Below are 19,732 nucleotides of genomic sequence, written 5' to 3'. Positions count from 1 at the left end.
ATAGTTGACGTGTACCTATGATGAAAATTACAGGCCTCTCTCATCTTTTTAAGTGGGAGAACTTGCACAATTGGTGGCTGACTAAATACTTTTTTTCCCCACTGTACATACCGTTGTCAAGGCCATCACACAGGTGACACAATCAAATTACATGACTTCTGTTTCTGACACAGATGGCAACAAAGTGCTATTATTTTTTGATGAATAGGCCCATGGCCCATATTCAGAAAGCGTCTCAAAGTGCTGATCTAGGATCAGTTTGTCCTTTTATATACAGTAATAATGAATACGTTTATGGACACAGGGACCTGATCCCAGATCAGCACTCCTACTATGAGACTCTTTATGAATACAGGCCTAGGTCTAACTCTACTAAGTAAAACATGCCGTGTGATGTGTTACACCTCTCTCTCTCTCTCTCTCTCTCGCTCTCTCTCTCTCTCTCTCGCTCTCTCTCTCTCTCTCTCGACGTATCCCAGAATGCTTTGTATGTTCTGCACAGGATGGGGCCATTTTGCGCCTCACTGATGCCAGAGGCTTCTGCTTAGATCTCCCAACATGCCTTCCGGAATTGTAGATTGAGATTCCCGACCCGCACCATCCAGGAATATTGTTAGGCAAATGAAGTTGTTTGGATCCCATATTGACATGTTATCTCTTCATCTGGGGATGGAGGGAGGAGGAGGGAAGAGAAAGAAGTGTAACTTGGGTAATTGAGCCGTGTCTCGCCGCTTATCGGTAAAGCTGCGGCGCGTCACGGAGCTAACGAGGTGTGGCGCGGCAATTAGTCTAAAGGGAGTGGAACGTGAAACTCCTCCATTTTTTTTTTTTTTTTTTTTTTTAGCTCCCTTTAAATGAAGAGCAGCCCTCGAGGCCAAAAGAAGGTCTTATTAGTTCAATTCATCTGGGGAAATATTGATATGGATGAATGGCATGGTGAAATGTCCCCTTTGTTGAAATAATGATCAAGGCAACAGTCGCTTGAGTAAAGGATGCACCCTCAAGGCTGTTAGAGGTAGATTCAGTAGATCCTAACCTGAGAGGACCTATGGACATGGAGAACAGTGGATTAGAAAACTGTTTCAACAAATGGATTTGCTCTTTTACCACTTAGCCTTTCCCTTCATCTGAACCTGCCATTTGTTTGTGTTTATATGTGTGTGTGTGTGTGTGTGTGTGTGTGCGCACGTGTGTGTTTGTTTGTGTGTGCGTGTGTGTGTGCCTGTCGTCTCACTTTAGCAGGCCATTGCCAGGTGCCTCCACCAGGCCTTGCCAGTCGTGCCATCACTGCTTGCTGCCATGCTCAGAATAATCCAGTGAAAAAAAAAGAGTGATGTGAATCTCACAACATGCCAGTTTGATTTGTAACCCTCGCTATCAAAGAAGGCTAATTAAAATCATATTTTTGCATATGTCTTCATGTCTTTCATGCGCATATGCAAATCGCCCCCATTGCCTTTCAGCACTCTGTAATTAGGTTTATGAAGGACAGCTGTAATCCATAATTAACAGGAATGTTTGCAAGCTCTTTTTTTCTCTCACTCTTTTTTCCCAATGCGGCAGTGACTTAAACAACCTAGAAAGCTAGAAAATGCTAACTTAATTAGCGTGTTTGTTTATTTATAGCTTGTTGAAGCAGTCAGTCAGTTAGTGAGTGCAGTGCTACTGCCACTGCCTCCAGTCACCCAGAGTGTCTCCCTCCCCCTGTGTTTTGATCTTGTCATTCTCCTTCAGTGGAGAGGAGGGCGCTTTAGTCATACGCTCCCAGTACCCACTCCCAGGCACCATTCTGGATGGATGGATGGATGGATGGAGAGATGGAGCTAGAGAGAAACAAAGAGGAGAGAGAAAAGAATGAAAACAAAACAAAACAGTGGAACATGTTTGAATATTTATATGGGGTGTTAGTTAGCTTGGGCTGGCCTCAGGGGGGCGGGGGGATGATGATGGATGTGGCTCTGGGGCGATGGTAGGAGGGCAGAAGGACGTGTGTGTGTGTGTGTCCAGTAGTAGGAGGAAGATGATATTGTGATATGAATGAACGGTGAAATGATTAGGCTATGCGCTTTTTACAACAAAATGACCAATAAAGAGAGTGGAAGAGAGAGAGGCGGATAGAGAGAGACTTTTTGAGAGAACGAGAAACAAACAAGCCAGAGAGGTGGAAATAGAGAAACAGAAAGATAGGGACAGAACGAGTGAGAGAAACAGAAAGAGTGAGAGAAACAGAAAGAGAGAGAGAAACAGAAAGAGAGAGAGAAACAGAAAGAGAGAGAGAGACAGAAAGATAGAGAGAGACAAAAAGATAGAGAGAGACAGAAAGAGAGAGAGAAACAGAAAAGATAAGAGACAGAGAGAGAGAAACAGAAAGAGAGAAAGTGAGTCAGAAACAGAAAGAGAGAGAGAAACAGAAAGCGCGAACGTGAGAGAGAAACAGAAAGATATAGAGAGAAACAGAAAGAGAGAGAGAAACAGAAAGATAGAGAGAATGTCCAGGAGTCCACAGTGAAGACCAGTGTCTGCAGTAACACTCCAAACCACGCGGCTGCTGGCTCAACTCTTTATTTTTCGGCTTTCATTCTCTCTCTTTATTTCTTTCATGTTCCTCAGTCATGTCGTCTTAGATGTGGTCATTGTCTGTCAGCAAGAACACTGTAATAGGATGTGATTACTGGTGAATTAAATGGCCAGAGGATGAAACGCTAGAGAAATGGGGCTGATCCCTGACTAGTTAGGCCTGTCATCCCACCATTAGGGCTTCACAAACTGTTTAGGAAATGGAACAAACTTGGGGCTTTGGACATGGTCAGGACATTGTGGTGGAGTCTTGAAATGGTGTCCCAAATATTTCCTGTGTGTGATATTGTGTGTTTCTGTCTGTGTGAGTGTGCGTTTGAGGGTGTATGAGTCCGTGTCACTGTACATACACTCTCTACACACTCTCTTTGATTTTGAACCACTGTAATGACAGGATATCCAGGGTCGTGTTCAGTAGGCACTCAACGGAAGAAAACGGGGAAAACAGGGAGTTACTACCAGACCAATAAGAAAGGACATTTCCATTGCGAAGCCTTTTAAAAACATTTTTTTTTTTTTACAGTGTGGCCTTATGAACACGGGTGAAACCTATTGTCTTAGTTAACCTGCTGCATCCTAGTGGCTTTGTCCTGACTACGGTTGCAACATTTCGGGAACTTTCAATAGATTCCCATGTTTTCCCGAAATCCCAGTTGGAGGATTCCCAGAATCAGGAAGGAATAAACAGGAAATCCGGAATCCTCCAACCAGGATTTCGGGAAAGGCAGGGAATTTATTGAAAGTTCCCGGAATTTTGCAGCCCTAATCCTGACTAGTTATGGTAGAAGGTCTGCACCCTCCCCCCGGTTAACCCTTTCATTGACTGTGGTAAAGAGGCCCTCTCTGTTAACCCTTTGCCCCCTGTGTTCTCTCTCTGACCAGGTGGGCCTTTGTGATGAAGAAGCACCTGAGCACTCACCTGTTGGGGAAACATGGACTGGGGCAGCCCAAAGAGAGGTAAGACTGACTACCTTTACCTCGCTTTGTCTGTCTCTCTGTCTCTCTCTTTATTTCTCTCTCGCTCTCCCTCTCTCGCTCTCTCTCTGTCCCTCCCCCCTATGGCCCCCCTCTCTCTCAGTATTTCTATCACACCCTCTTTGTCAATCTGTTTCCCCCTCCCTCTCTCTCCTCTCCTCCCTCTCTCTTCTCTCCCTCTCTCTGTGTGATTGGGAAGATGTGATGCCTCCATCTCTCTCCATGATGTTGTGTGTAAAACTTTCCCAGTGTGCCCCTGTCTGTCAGCGACGCGGCCCGGCTGTCAGTCCGCGTTGTCTGTGTGATGAAGATGAAGTTGTGAAGTCCCCGTGGTACGCGAGAATGAGACGTTAAACACCCCTCAATCTGTCAAACAGACCAACTAAGAGAAACCAGACGCCTTCTTAATTTATTTTCAGGACATCTGAAATCCGCCTTTCAAATTGATACTTTGGGCAATATGTCATATTAGATATGACAAGTGGCTTGAGATATTAATAAAGTAGGCACACCATATGCTTCCCCGTAAATACACACGCATTATTAACTGGATTCAGACTGTCAGCTGCTCGTCGGGAGTAGTTGGGAGAGAAAGTCTCATATCCCACAACTATTTTACTTGTCTGCTTTATTCTCGTAAACAGCACATGACAAACTAAAGGGAAACTAAACTGTCCAGGACAGAAATGTTTGTACCACATAGATGTTATTCAAGATGAATTGCCACATATTTTGTCCATTTGGGTTTTTTGTTTCGTGGTTCGAGGATGTTGGTTGGTAATGTGAGTGAAATCACAGTGGGGTTTGTCAGTGTATTGTGTCTGAATGAAAGACCTCTGTGTCCTTGGCTCAGTATTAGAGTATTACAGCAAAGGTCGGAGAGAGCACGCATGCACATGCACATGCACACACACACACACACACACACACTCACACACACGCACACACGCACACCAGCGACAGGCATGAATGGAGAGGTCTTGTGGAGCTTGGAGGTCTGTGTGTTACCTGATAGCATTTACCTCAGAGTGTGTCTCTGCCAAAACCAACTAGAGTCACTCTGCTGCCCCATAAAACATACTGCAGTGCCATACAACACCATTACATCACACACACACACACACACACGACCGCATACAGACATCGGTGTTGTACCATTATTTTCTCTTGCTTCTCTCTATTAAACACACACACACACAGTGAGAGGCCATGAGGTTTGTTCTATTTAAACCTGTAAAACACGGTGTCATCATTTTTCTGACAGTCCTGGAGACAGAATGTATCTCATCATTAATTAAGCATCATATTTCCAACACAGCAGTGCTTAATTAGCACAAGGTCATTGGGGAGGGCTTATTAAGTGGAACAAATTTGAGAGAGAGAGAGAGAGAGAGAGAGAGAGAGAGAGAGAGAGAGAGAGAGAGAGAGAGAGAGAGAGAGAGAGAGAGAGAGAGAGAGAGAGAGAGAGAGAGAGAGAGAGAGAGAGAGAGAGAGAGAGAGAGAGAGAGAGAGAGAGAGAGAGAGAGAGAGAGAGAGAGAGAGAGAGAGAGAGAGAGAGAGAGAGAGAGAGAGAGAGAGAGAGAGAGAGAGAGAGAGAGAGAGAGAGAGAGAGAGAGAGAGAGAGAGAGAGAGAGAGAGAGAGAGAGAGAGAGAGAGAGAGAGAGAGAGGAGAGAGAGAGGTAGAGAGAGAGAAGAGAGAGAGAGAGGGAGAGTAGAGAGAGAGAGAGAGAGAGAGAGAGAGAGAGAGAGAGAGAGAGAGAGAGAGAGAGAGAGAGAGAGAGAGAGAGAGAGAGAGAGAGAGAGAGAGAGAGAGAGAGAGAGAGAGAGAGAGAGAGAGAGAGAGAGAGAGAGAGAGAGAGAGAGAGAGAGAGAGAGAGAGAGAGAGAGAGAGAGAGAGAGAGAGAGAATGGTGGCAGTGGATTTAGCCAGCTCTTGACAGTGCTGGCCTAATGATTGATAACTGCACCAGTTTGAAAAGCCCAGACTTGGAGACTGGAGGGGTAGCTGGGGACTGGGGAGAGGGGACTGGAGTGGTAACTGGGGACCAGGAGGGAGGTAGGGAGAGGAACCGGGGGCTGGCGGGAGTGGGGGAGCCAATTGCAAACATATGCTGGCTGGGAGGCAGGGGAGAGATGGATTGCAGCAGGACAGTGTCAGAGAGGCTGTTTCATCACCATCTCCACGGCCCTATTCACCTGGTATTTTTAGAACACTGGGGAGATCTGTTAGTCAAAGGAAGAGAAGAGGAGGAGGAGAGAAACGTGACTAGCCGTAGTGCCCAGCTCCAGTTAGCTTGGTTTGTCTGGGCTCTGGAAAAACAGCTTATTTTGGGTGGGGGGAGAAATGGGCTGGGATGGGCAGGGGAGCCGGAGGTAAGATGACAAACTCCAGCCTCCATGACAGGTTCAGAGAGAGCGAGAGAGAGAGAGAAAGGGAGGGAGAGAGTGACTGAGAGAGGGGGAGAGGAGTTCTGACCTGTTCTAATATGACACATCTGGGTCCCGGTTTCATTCACCACTATTCTTCACTGTAAGTAAGGCACGGTGGGTAGTTTGGAGGTCTGCATACTTTTGTCTGTGCATGTGTCTGTTTATGTGTGGATATACAGTCAGGTCCATAATTATTGGCACCCTTGATAAAAGACTGCATAAAATACATAATAGAAATACTGAGCTATAGGTAACTGCCAAAATAAAGGAAACACTTGAGTAAATGAGGGATACAAAGTATATTGAAAGCAGGCACTTTACAGGTGTGGTTCCTGAGTTAATTAAGCAATTAACATCCCATCATGCTTAGGGTCATGTATAAAAATGCCCAGTTTCCCATTATTTTGGCTACCAAGCCTAGACGAAGAGATCTCAGTGACTTTGAAAGAGGGCTCTCAGAGCATAAGGGTTTTAAAGTGTGTGTGTGTGTGTGTGTGTGTCTCAGTCACCAAATCTCAACCCAATTGAACACTTATGGGAGATTCTGGAGTGGCGCCTGAGACAGAGTTTACCACCACCATCAACAAAACACCAACTGATGGAATTTCTCGTAGAAGAACACCGTCGCATCCCTGCAATAGAGTTCCAGACACTTGTAGAATCTATGCCAAGGGGCATTGAAGCTGTTCTGGAGGCTTGTGGTGGCGCAACACCCTATTAAGACACTTTATGTTAGTGTTTCCTTTATTTTGGCAGTTACCTACAATACCAGTCAAAGATTTGGACACAACTTTCTTTTGACTATTTTCTACATTGTAGAATAATAGTGAAGACATCAAAACTATGAAATAACACATATGGAATCATGTATTAACCAAAAACGTGTTAAACAAGTCAAAATAGATTTTAGATTTTAGATTCTTCAAAGTAGCCACCCTTTGCCTTGATGACAGCTTTGCACATTCTTGGCATTCTCTCAACCAGCTTCATGAGGTAGTCACCTCAAATGCATTTCAATTAACAGGTGTGCCTTGTTAAAAGTTAACTTGTGGAATTTCTTTCCTTCTTAATGTGTTTGAGCCAATCAGTTGTGTTGTGACAAGGTAGGGGTGGTATACAGAAGATAGCCCTATTTGGTAAAAGACCAAGTCCATATTATGTCAAGAACAGCTCAAATAAGCAAAGAGAAACGACCGTTCATCATTACTTTAAGACATGAAGGTCAGTCAATCCGGAAAATGTCAAGAACTTTGAAAGTTTCTTCAGGTGCAGTCGCAAAAACCATCAAGCGCTATGATGAAACCGCCACAGAAAAGGAAGACCCAGAGTTACCTCTGCTGTAGAGGATAGGTTCATAGAGTTAACTGCACCTCAGATTGCAGCCCAAATAAATGCTTCACAGAGTTCAAGTAACAGACACATCTCAACATCAACTGTTCAGAAGAGACTGCGTGAATCAGGGCTTCATGGTCGATTGCTGCAAAGAAACCACTACCAAACGACACCAATAAGAAGAAGAGACTTGTTTGAACCAAGAAACACGAGCAATGGACAATAGACCGGTGGAAATCTGTCCTTTTGGTCTGCATTCTGCGGCGATACGCCATCCCATCTGGTTTGGGCTTAGTGGGACTTTCATTTGTTTTTCAACAGGACAATGACCCAACTCACCTCCAGGCTGTGTAAGGGCTATTTGACCAAGAAGGAGAGTGATGGAGTGCTGCATCAGATGACCTGGCCTCCACAATCACCCGACCTCAACCCAATTGAGATGGTTTGGGATGAGTTGGACCGCAGAGTGAAGGAAAAGCAGCCAACAAGTGCTCAGCATATGTGGGAACTCCTTCAAGACTGTTGGAAAAGCATTCCAGGTGAAGCTGGTTGAGAGAATGCCAAGAGTGTGCAAAACTGTCATCAAGGCAAAGGGTGGCTACTTTGAAGAATCTCAAATATAAAATATATTTTGATTTATTTAACACTTTTTTGGTTACTACATGATTCCATATGGGTTATTTTATAGTTGTGATGTCTTCACTATTATTCTACAATGTAGAAAATAGTAAAAATAAAGAAAAACCCTTGACTGAGAAGGTGTATCCAAACTTTTTACTGGTACTGTATATATACTGTATACACAACATTTTGGGGAAAATTATATTATTTTGTAGATATAGTTTAACAAGTAATAAATAAAAGCCTAAAAAAGAAAGGGGTCAAAATACCTGCCACCCCTGTTTACTCCGCCTTTTTCTAAAATGTTTTATGAGATTGGAAGCATATTGGGAGGGATCTTAGACCATTCATCCATACAGAATCTTTACAGATCCTTGATATCCTTTGTCTGCGCTTATGGACTGCCGTCTTCAATTCAAACCACAGGTTTTCAATGGGGTTCAAGTCCAGAGACTGTGATGGCCATTGCAAAATGTTGATTTTGTGGTCAATTAACCATTTATTTGTGGGTTTTGATGTGTGCTAGGGGTTATTGTCTTGCTGGAAGATCCAGTTGCGGCTGTTTCAGCCTCCTGGCAGAGGCAACCAGGTTTTGGGCTGAAATTTCCTGGTACTTGGTAAAGTTCATGATGCCGTTGACCTTAACAAGGGCTATTTGAAATGTCCTTTCGGTGGACTCTTAACCAACCGTGCTATTTTGTTAGTTTTTTCGCATTGTTTGTAACTTATTTTGTACATAATGTTGCTGCTACCGTCTCTTATGATCGAACAGAGCTTCTGGACATCAGAACAGCGATTACTCACCTTGAACTGGACGAATAATGTTTATTTAATGAGTCGGACGAGAGGGATTTGCTCCAGACACCCGACAGGGCCCTCATCCCCGTCATTCGCAGGAGAAAGAGACAGAGATATTGCAGAAGGAGATCGGGGTGCCTGATAAGGAGCCGGCAACAAGTGGCTAATCTACCTTTGCCATCGGTACTATTGGCCAAAGTACACTGCTCAAAAAAATAAAGGGAACACTTAAACAACACAATGTAACTCCAAGTCAATCACACTTCTGTGAAATCAAACTGTCCACTTAGGAAGCAACACTGATTGACAATAAATTTCACATGCTGTTGTGCAAATGGAATAGACAACAGGTGGAAATTATAGGCAATTAGCAAGACACCCCCAATAAAGGACTGGTTTTGCAGGTGGTGACCACAGACCACTTCTCAGTTCCTATGCTTCCTGGCTGATGTTTTGGTCACTTTTGAATGCTGGCGGTGCTTTCACTCTAGTGGTAGCATGAGACGGAGTCTACAACCCACACAAGTGGCTCAGGTAGTGCAGCTCATCCAGGATGGCACATCAATGCGAGCTGTGGCAAGAAGGTTTGCTGTGTCTGTCAGCGTAGTGTCCAGAGCATGGAGGCGCTACCAGGAGACAGGCCAGTACATCAGGAGACGTGGAGGAGGCCGTAGGAGGGCAACAACCCAGCAGCAGGACTGCTACCTCCGCCTTTGTGCAAGGAGGAGCAGGAGGAGCACTGCCAGAGCCCTGCAAAATGACCTCCAGCAGGCCACAAATGTGCATGTGTCTGCTCAAACGGTCAGAAACAGACTCCATGAGGGTGGTATGAGGGCCCGACGTCCACAGGTGGGGGTTGTGCTTACAGCCCAACATCGTGCAGGATGTTTGGCATTTGCCAGAGAACACCAAGATTGGCAAATTCGCCACTGGCACCCTGTGCTCTTCACAGATGAAAGCAGGTTCACACTGAGCACGTGACAGACGTGACAGAGTCTGGAGACGCTGTGCGTGACAGACGTGACAGAGTCTGGAGACGCCGTGGAGAACGTTCTGCTGCCTGCAACATCCTCCAGCATGACCGGTTTGGCGGTGGGTCAGTCATGGTGTGGGGTGGCATTTCTTTGGGGGGCCGCACAGCCCTCCATGTGCTCACCAGAGGTAGCCTGACTGCCATTAGGTACCGAGATGAGATCTTCAGACCCCTTATGAGACCATATGCTGGTGCAGTTGGCCCTGGGTTCCTCCTAATGCAAGACAATGCTAGACCTCATGTGGCTGGACTGTGTCAGCAGTTCCTGCAAGAGGAAGGCATTGATGCTATGGACTGGCCCGCCCGTTCACCAGACCTGAATCCAATTGAGCACATCTGGGACATCATGTCTCGCTCCATCCACCAACGCCACGTTGCACCACAGACTGTCCAGGAGTTGGCGGATGCTTTAGTCCAGGTCTGGGAGGAGATCCCTCAGGAGACCATCCGCCACCTCATCAGGAGCATGCCCAGGCGTTGTAGGGAGGTTACACAGGCACGTGGAGGCCACACACACTACTGAGCCTCATTTTGACTTGTTTTAAGGACATTACATCAAAGTTGGATCAGCCTGTAGTGTGGTTTTCCACTTTAATTTTGAGGGTGACTCCAAATCCAGACCTCCATGGGTTGATACATTTGATTTCCATTAATAATTTTTATGTGATTTTGTTGTCAGCACATTCAATTATGTAAAGAAAAAAGTATTTAATAAGATTATTTCATTCATTCAGATCTAGGATGTGTTATTTTAGTGTTCCCCTTTATTTTTTTGAGCAGTGTACAATCGCTGGATAATAAAGTGGACGAACCAAAAGCATGTATATCCTACCAACGGGACATTAAAAACGGTAATATCTTATGTTTCACCGAGTCGTGGCTGAACGACTACATGAATAACATACAGCTGGCGGGTTGTACTCTGTATCGGCAGGATAGAACAGCAGCCTCTGGTAAGACAAGGGGTGGCGGTCTATGTATATTTGTAAACAACAACTGGTGCACGATATCTAAGGAAGTCTCAAGGTTTTGCTCGCCTGAGGTAGAGTATCTAATGATAAGCTGTAGACCACACTATATACCAAGAGAGTTTTCATCTAAATTCTTCGTAGCTGTCTATTTATCACCACTAACTGATGCTGGCACTAAGACCGCACTCAATGAGCTGTATTCGGTCAAAAAGCAAACAGGAAAACACTCATCCAGAGGCGGCGCTCCTAGTGGCCGGGGACTTTAATGCAGGGAAACTTAAATCCGTTTTACCTCATTTCTACCAGCATGTTAAATGTGCAACCAAAGGGAAAAAAACTCTAGACCACCTTTACTCCACACACAGAGATGCGTACAAAGCTCTCCTTCGCCCCCCATTTGGCAAATCTGACCATAATTATATCCTCCTGTTTCCTGCTTACAAGCAAAAACTAAAGCAGGAAGCACCAGTGACTCGGTAAATAAAAAAGTGGTCAGATGAAGCAGATGCTAAGCTACAGGACTGTTTTGCTAGCACAGACAGGAATATGTTCCGGGATTCTTCAGATGGATTGAGGAGTACACCACATCAGCCACTGGCTTCATCAATAAGTGCATCGATGACATCGTCCCCACATTGACCGTACGTACATAACCCAAACAGATGCCATGGATTACAGGCAACATCCGCACTGAGCTAAAAGGTAGAGCTGCTGCTTTCAAGGAGCGGGACTCTAACCCGGGCTTATAAGAAATCCCGCTATGCCCTCCGATGAACTATCAAACAGGCAAAGCGTCAATACAGGACTAAGATTGAATCGTACTACACCGGCTCCGACGCTTGTAGGATGTGGCAGGGATTGCAAACTATTATAGACTCCAAAGAGAAGCACAGCCGCGAGCTGCCCAGTGACACAAGCCTACCAGATGAGCTAAATTACTTCTATGCTCGCTTCGAGGCAAGTAACACTGAAACATGCATGAGAGCATCAGCTGTTCTTGACGACTGTGTGATCACGATCTCCGTAGCCGATGTGAGTAAGACCTTTAAACAGGTCAACATTCACAAGGCCGCAGTGCCAAACGGATTACCAGGACGTGTACTCCGAGCATGCGCTGACCGACTGGCAAGTGTCTTCACTGACATTTTCAACCTCTCTCTGTCTGAGTCTGTAATACCAACATGTTTCAAGCAGACCTGTGCCCAAGAACACTAAGGTAACCTGCCTAAATGACTACCGACCTGTAGCACTCACGTCTGTAGCCATTAGGGGCTTGTAAGTAAGCATTTCACTGTAAGGTCTACACCTGTTGTATTCGGCGCATGTGACAAATAAAAATTGATTTGATTTGATTTTGATAGTCAAATATACAGTGAGTTCCAAAAGTATTGGAATAATAATAAATGTTTTGTTGTTTTGGCTCTGTACTTGGATTTGAAATGATACAATGACTATGAGGTTAAAATACAGACTGTCAGCTTTAATTTGAGGGTATTTTCATCCATATCGGGTCCGTTTAGAAATTACAGCACTTTTTGTACATAGTCCCATAGGAGACCAAAAGTATTGGGACAAATTCACTTATGTCTATTAAAGTAGTCAAAAGTTTAGTATTTGGTCCTATATTCCTAGTGCGCGCAATGATTACATCAAGCGTGTGACTCTAGAAACTTGTTGGATGCATTTGCTGTTTGTTTTGGTTGTGTTTCAGAATATAATTTGTTTCAAAACACTTCTACATTAATGTGGATGCTACCATGATTACGGATACTCCTGAATGAATCGCGAATAATGATGAATGAGAAAGTTACAGACGCACAAATATCATACCCCCTGTAATCATTGAGTGCTAGTAATAGGGGACCACATACTTATCTTTTTACTACTTTAATACACATTTGTACCAATACTTTTGGTCCTCAAAAATGGGGGGACTATGTACAAAAAGTGCTGTAATTTCTAAGTGGTTCACCCGATATAGATGAAGATTCCCTCAAATTAAAGCTGACGGTCTTGCACTTTCACCTTATTGTCATTGTATCATTTCAAATCCCAAAATGGTCACTGTCCCAATACTTTTGCAGCTCACTGTAGATGAGTATCATCTTGATTTTTGATCATATTCTCACGGCATACGGTAGATGCTGGACCGAGATATAGATTCTCATTCTTCCATGATAAGAACAAGCCACAGCAGGTTTTTCTATCCTTCAGACACACAAGTAACTGAGGACGTGCAACAATAAAGGACGTGAACTCTTCTGTTCCTGATCCCGGCTTCTTCAACCACAGAATATTATGACCATCTGCTGGAAGTGGCCCACCTTTCTGCCAGTCTACCTGGGAACTGTCAGTCTAGGAGTTCATCTGTCTCATGGGTCTGGTCACCAACATCTGGTATCTGTGGCTGGTGGCGGGCTGCCCTTCGGTCCAGCTCAACCAGCAAATGTATGCCCTCAACCTGGCCGTCATGGAGCTTCTCTACTGCCTTATCTAACCTCTATTGATCCTCAACATCCTCTTCATCAAGTGCATCTATTCATTGCACCAGGGGGTACATTCAGGGCTTGCTTGTGGCCAGAAGGCCCCTGTTCCGGTGCTGCATCTGTGTGTAGTGTTACCTGGCGGTGGTCTACCTCTTGTTCTTCCTCAAGTACTCCTGAGGTACAGGGCGGCATGTGTCGCTGTGGCATGGTTGCTGACACTGCCTCCTTGTGTTGCATGTCTTCAGTGGCAGAAGCAAGGGAGAAAACACCACTATCTTCCTCCCACTTCTGTCCATCGACGTGTTCTGCAGTGTCTCCATACTGTGGGTGCTGAGCAGGTCCGGACCAGGTGATGGAGGGAAGGAAATAATGGGTGAAAAGAGGAGGGAGGGAACCTGAAAGAGCATCCCGTACCGTTCAAATCATTCTGCTGACCTTGCTGGTGAACTACTCTCCTACCATAATCTGAGCTTTCGTTTCTTCCTTCCACCATATTTCTGAGAGATCCTTCAAGTGTATCCTGATCCCCATCACTTTGTCGTTCTCCATGTTGGGTAGTTTCACTCAGACCCTCCTCTACCTCTGCAGGGCTGGGAAGCTGCCCAGTATTGGGGGTTAAAGAGAAGGATAACGCCCCTGTAGAGGAATGGTTGTCTTGGAGCTCTTAGGTTAGCGTTTTATTCCATTTTTAATCAGGTTTTTCTTGTTACAGAAGTGTTTCTCAAACTCTCCTTGAGGACCCCCAGATGTTTCACAATTTGTTGTAGCCTTGAACTAGCACACCTGATTCATTCATCTAGTCAATGGCTTGGTTATTGTCAAGTAGAATCAGGTGTGCAGCTCTGGATATATCAATTACATGAGATGGCTGCAGGTCCCTGAGGACAGGTTTAAGAAGTTCTGAGCTATTTATTAATATACTAAACCGAGGTTGGGTGTGTGGGGTTCTGTGCAATTGTCATTTTATATGTTATGCTATCTTTTGTGTAGCATTTGTGGCTTCAAACCAATGCAAGACATGTTTCATGTCCAAATCATCATCAAGTGTCTAAAATAATGTGTGTAGCTCGCTGAAGTGCGAAAAATTATATTGACTTGCATTGGTTTTGGGCCACAAATGCTACAATGTTAGCTTTTGAAGACAGTGGCCAGGGATACAAAACCAAGGCATTGTTTTGTTTTCTTACCTTCCATATAGACTGCTTACAGTAAGTAAATGTATAATTTGGGTGAACTATCCCTTTAATTTGACAAAGTGAAATTTGTGAGATAAATAAAAATATATATTCCTACAATTCAATAGCTTGATGGAATAGGCCTAGGTCTATGTGTGTGTGTGTGTGTGTGTGTGTGTGAGAGACCTGTGTGTGTGTGTGTGTGTGTGTGTGTGTGTGTGTGTAACATGTATCTGTGTCTGTCTGTGTGTGTGTGTGTGTGTGTGTGTGTTTGATTCTCTCTGTGTGTGAGAGAGGCTTGTGTGTGTTGCTGGTTTGAAAGGTGTAAATGCACCTAAACCAATAATTTAATGAGGCAGAGTTTTGCTGTTGTGATTGACGGCTGTGACCTCGCCTTCATTTAACGTAATTTTGAGCAATTTAAAAACAAAGTGTTCAAAGATGACTGACCTGTCTCAGGTACCCATGTTTTTTAGGCAATTGTAAAAATACCCCCTATTTTCACATTTATAATAATAAACAGTTTGAACTAATAGACTCTTCACTCATTAAATGGGCGCGTTGACAGCCAAGTGAGTCCTATTTATTTAACTAAGGAGACTGATAAAAGTTGGTGAAAAGGTTTTCATAAGAACAGGGGGCCAGTATGAAAAAAATAAATAATACTAACTGTAAGTCGCTCTGGATAAGAGCGTCTGCTAAATGACTGGCTATTTACTAATGTAAATGTAACTATCAATGTGGGTCAATAACATTGTAATAAAGAAACTGACCATGTCAGAGGACAACTATTACTTTTGCTGGGTATGTTCATTCATCTCCAGTTACTGTATTTAGCCAATAGGGCTGTCCCCGTATCACCATTTTTAGATCTTAATCAGATTTGTAATTTAGAAACTAATATTGAACTATTCTGCAAATATGTAAAAAAAACACACAAAAAAAACACTGTGACTGATCAAAACGTATGGCTTTGTCTTGTCCCTTTGCAGCAGACACATTTGGGGCTTTCTTGGCACTCTGGTATGTTGATAGAGTTGCGCCCGTGGCTCGGGCTCCATGATAAAACATTATTTTATTTTGCGAATAGGGGACAGTGGCGTAAATGAATCCAAACGGTACGTTGAGCCACCCGTGTTTCTAGGAAACCATACACAAAATTTATAATTTTACCAAATATTTAGGAAGAGGTCATCATTTAATGGAGTCTGTGAAGGAAGATACCACATGGAAAAAGTGGTAAGCAAGTTAGGTCCAAAAAACAGATTTTCATCAAGTTAAATGAATGTATTATGTTTCATGATGCTTGTATCTAAACCAAAGTAGATCATTTTAAGATTGTTCTATACATCAGTTGGGGTCTCTATAAGCTTCAATAAGAGGTTGTAAACCTAGCATGAAAGTGTATCCTTGTAGCTGAGAGGGCTAATATAGTCAAAATGTTTGGGGTAAGTTGAGCCAAAGGCAAATTGAGCAAATTGAAGCGTTTTCTTCCCAGGTGTAATGCAAGGTAACAAAGTACAAGGTGTTTGTTAGGTGTTAAGCCTGTGATAATAGATGCTTAAAATGAATAAAAGACAGAAAAGTGATTGTGTTGAATTGTGTTTGGGAAATAACATACAGTCGTGGTCAAATGTTTTGAGAATTACACAAATATTAATTTTCACAAAGTCTGCTGCCTCAGATTTTATGATAGCAATTTGCATATACTCCAGAATGTTATGAAGAGTGATCAGATGAATTGCAATTAATTGCAAAGTCCCTCTTTGCCATGAAAATCAACTTAATCCCCCAAAAACATGTCCACTGCATTTCAGCCTTGCCACAAAAGGACCAGCTGACATCATGTCAGTGATTCTCTCGTTAACACAGGTGAGAGTGTTGACGAGGACAAGGCTGGAGATCACTCTGTCATGCTGATTGAATTAGAATAACAGACTGGAAGCTTTAAAAGGAGGGTGGTGCTTGAAATCATTGTTCTTCCTCTGTTAACCATAGTTACCTGCAAGGAAACACGTGCTGTCATCATTGCTTTGCACAAAAAGGGCTTCACAGGCAAGGATATTGCTGCTAGTAAGATTGCACCTAAATCAACCATTTATCGGATCATCAAGAACTTCAAGGAGAGAGGTTCAATTGTTGTGAAGAAGGCTTCAGGGCGCCCAAGAAAGTCCAGCAAGCGCCAGGACCATCTCCTAAAGTTGATTCAGCTGCGGGATCGGGGCACCACCAGTGCAGAACTTGCTCAGGAATGGCAGCAGGCAGGTGTGAGTGCAGCTGCACGCACAGTGAGGCAAAGACTTTTGGAGGATGGCCTGGTGTCAAGAAGGGCAGCGAGGAAGCCACTTCTATTCAGGAAACACATCAGGGACAGACTGATATTCTGCAAAAGGTACAGGGATTGGACTGCTGAGGACTGGGGTAAAGTCATTTTCTCTGATGAATCCCCTTTCAGATTGTTTGGGGCATCCGGAAAAAAGCTTGTCCGGAGAAGACAAGGTGAGCGCTACCATCAGTCCTGTGTCATGCCAACAGTAAAGCATCCTGAGACCATTCATGTGTGGGGTTGCTTCTCAGCCAAGGGAGTGGGCTCACTCACAATTTTGCCTAAGAACACAGCCACGAATAAAGAATGGTACCAACACATCCTCCGAGAGCAACTTCTCCCAACCATCCAAGAACAGTTTGGTGACGAACAATGCCCCTTCCAGCATGATGGAGCACCTTGCCATTTTATTTTTATTTTTTATTTCACCTTTATTTAACCAGGTAAGCCAGTTGAGAACAGGTTCTCATTTACAACTGCGACCTGGCCAAGATAAAGCAAAGCAGTGCAATAAAAACAACACAGAGTTACATATGGGGTAAAAAACATAAAGTCAAAAATACAACAGAAAATATATATACAGTGTGTGCAAATGTAGCAAGTTATGGAGGTAAGGCAATAAATAGGCTATAGTGCAAAATAATTACAATAGTATTAACACTGGAATGCTAGATGTGCAAGAGATTATGTGCAAATAGAGATACTGGGGTGCAAAAGAGCAAAATAAATAACAATACAGGGATGAGGTAGTTGGGTGGGCTAATTTCAGATGGGCTGTGTACAGGTGCAGTGATCGGTAAGGTGCTCTGACAACTGATGCTTAAAGTTATTGAGGGAGATAAGAGTCTCCAGCTTCAGAGATTTTTGCAATTCGTTGCCATAAGGCAAAAGTGATAACTTAGTGGCTCGGGGAACAAAACATCGACATTTTGGGTCCATGGCCAGGAAACTCCCCAGACCTTAATCCCATTGAGAACTTGTGGTCAATCCTCAAGAGGCGGGTGGACAAACAAAAACCCACAAATTCTGACAAACTCCAAGCATTGATTATGCAAGAATGGGCTGCCAGCATTCAGGATGTGGCCCAGAAGTTAATTGACAGCATGCCAGGGCGGATTGCAGAGGTCTTGAAAAAGAAGGGTCAACACTGCAAATATTGACTCTTTGCATAAACTTAATGTAATTGTCAATAAAAGCCTTTAACACTTATGGAATGCTTGTAATTATACTTTAGTATACCATAGTAACATCTGACAAAAATATCTAAAAACACTGAAGCAGCAAACTTTGTGAAGACCAATACTTGTGTCATTCTCAAAACTTTTGACCACGACTGTAGACATGGTTTTAAAAAGTGGTAATATTTCATTCAGTACAGAAATTTGTAGGTGGCTTAATTTACCCTTTCCCGCAGCTCAACCTACCCCATACCCGGGGTAAGTTGTGCCAATATACTTTTTTGGACAAGCTTTGTTTTCAAAACTGTAATGTTTGCATGAATTCCGATTATTTCCAGGGATACACAACAGCCTGAAATATATGTAGATATCTTTCTTAGATAGAATACTACATTTCCCTTGACGGAGTGATGCTGAATGTAAAAAATGGCTCAACTTACCCCACTCTTCCCTACTCAAATCAGCTAAATGTGATTAGAATCAGAGTAAAAACCTAATTATTCAAATCTTTGGTTTCAGCCCTAGTAGCCAAGCCAATATCACATATAATACACACAACACCAAGGAGAGAGGGAACAAATTATGAATTAGCCTAACTAACATTTGGTATTATACTGCATGATGGTTCAATAAAGACATGTATGTGCACGTGTCCACAACCACACTCTACTGTAGTGCAGCTCAGGTACAGGCAGCTTGGCTGGGCCAGAGGCCGAGGGTGGCAGAGCGGGCATCTGGCTTGGCAGCACCAGGTTCTGGGCTCACAGCCGCTTCCCAGTGTGCCGTGCGGTGTGGCCATATTGCCCAGTCGCTGTGGACTGGGACGGGGCAGGCTGGACAGGGGGAGAGGGGGCGGAAGGGTCCTGCATGGTACCAGCATGGTGGAAATGTGGACCACACAGCGTCCAAAGCCCTGCCACACTCACAGGGGTCAAATTACACTAGAGTGTGTGCACGTGTGTGTGTTTACTCTGCAGAACGGTGCCGTAGAGAGAGGACGAGGCTAAGAGAGAAATATTGTGGCCCTTAATTCTTTGGAATAAATCCATCCTCTTAGTTATTGACAATGAATCAATCTCTCCCCTATCTCTCCCCTCTCCCCTATCTCCTCCCTCTCCCTTACCTTTCGGTATCAGCTCTGAATTGTTGTTACCACCCAAGAGTAATGGTATCATGGTTTGGCCAACACTGCTTACTGTACACCGACAATGGCTTGGCACCCAGAACAAGTATGAAATGACAGTCACAGCAGGGCCATGTTCATTAGGCACCAAATGGAGGAAAGAAGACTGAAACATTTTCAGTTGAGTGCCCTAATGAATACAACCCAATCATATCCTATATTCCGGCCATAGAGGCTGAATGCACAATGCCAATATTTGTTTGTGCATTGTAGAGGCTTTGAACTGCAGCAACAGTCACTGCCACTGTGGTAAACGGGTTTACCTGAGTCAGAGTCTCCTGCAGCTGGTGTGTAGTAGAGAGGCCTTAGTGGCCCATCGCTTACCTTCGTGTTGCTGTGTGTTTATTTGAACAGGCGCCAGTGGACACGGCCTCTGTTTACCATACTCAATATTTAATGAACGGTCGGCGCCGAATGAGGGATCGCGTTAATATTGCTGTTGAAATTAAACGATAATTAGAAATGTGTTAGTCTAAAAGCCATCGCAGTCTATAAAAGTTTGATTACTGGAAAATTAGGTGCATTAAGTTTTTATGGGTTGGACCGTGCGATCGCTCGAGAATGGTTTTATGCACTTGTCATGGGCATATGGTGCAGGCTGGCGACGTGTGTGCATGTTTGTGTGTGTGTGTACACGGCTGTGTTCTG

The 19,732-nt window shown here is 44.0% G+C and overlaps 1 protein-coding gene across 1 annotated transcript in view; it reads left to right on the top strand.

Moving 5' to 3' along the window:
- LOC121560965 (zinc finger protein 407-like) overlaps positions 1-19,732 on the top strand; it is a 173,485-nt gene that overhangs the window by 71,012 nt on the left and 82,741 nt on the right. Inside the window, exon 3 of the mRNA XM_045215036.1 lies at positions 3,460-3,534. Coding sequence (XP_045070971.1) covers positions 3,460-3,534 — 75 coding nt within the window. The remainder of the gene's footprint in view (positions 1-3,459; positions 3,535-19,732) is intronic.

The sequence above is a fragment of the Coregonus clupeaformis genome, unplaced genomic scaffold, assembly GCF_020615455.1.
Source record: "Coregonus clupeaformis isolate EN_2021a unplaced genomic scaffold, ASM2061545v1 scaf0356, whole genome shotgun sequence".
NCBI classification, from domain to species: Eukaryota; Metazoa; Chordata; class Actinopteri; order Salmoniformes; family Salmonidae; genus Coregonus; species Coregonus clupeaformis.
Note: the sequence above shows the minus strand (reverse complement) of the source record. Positions and strands in the feature narration are given on the sequence as shown.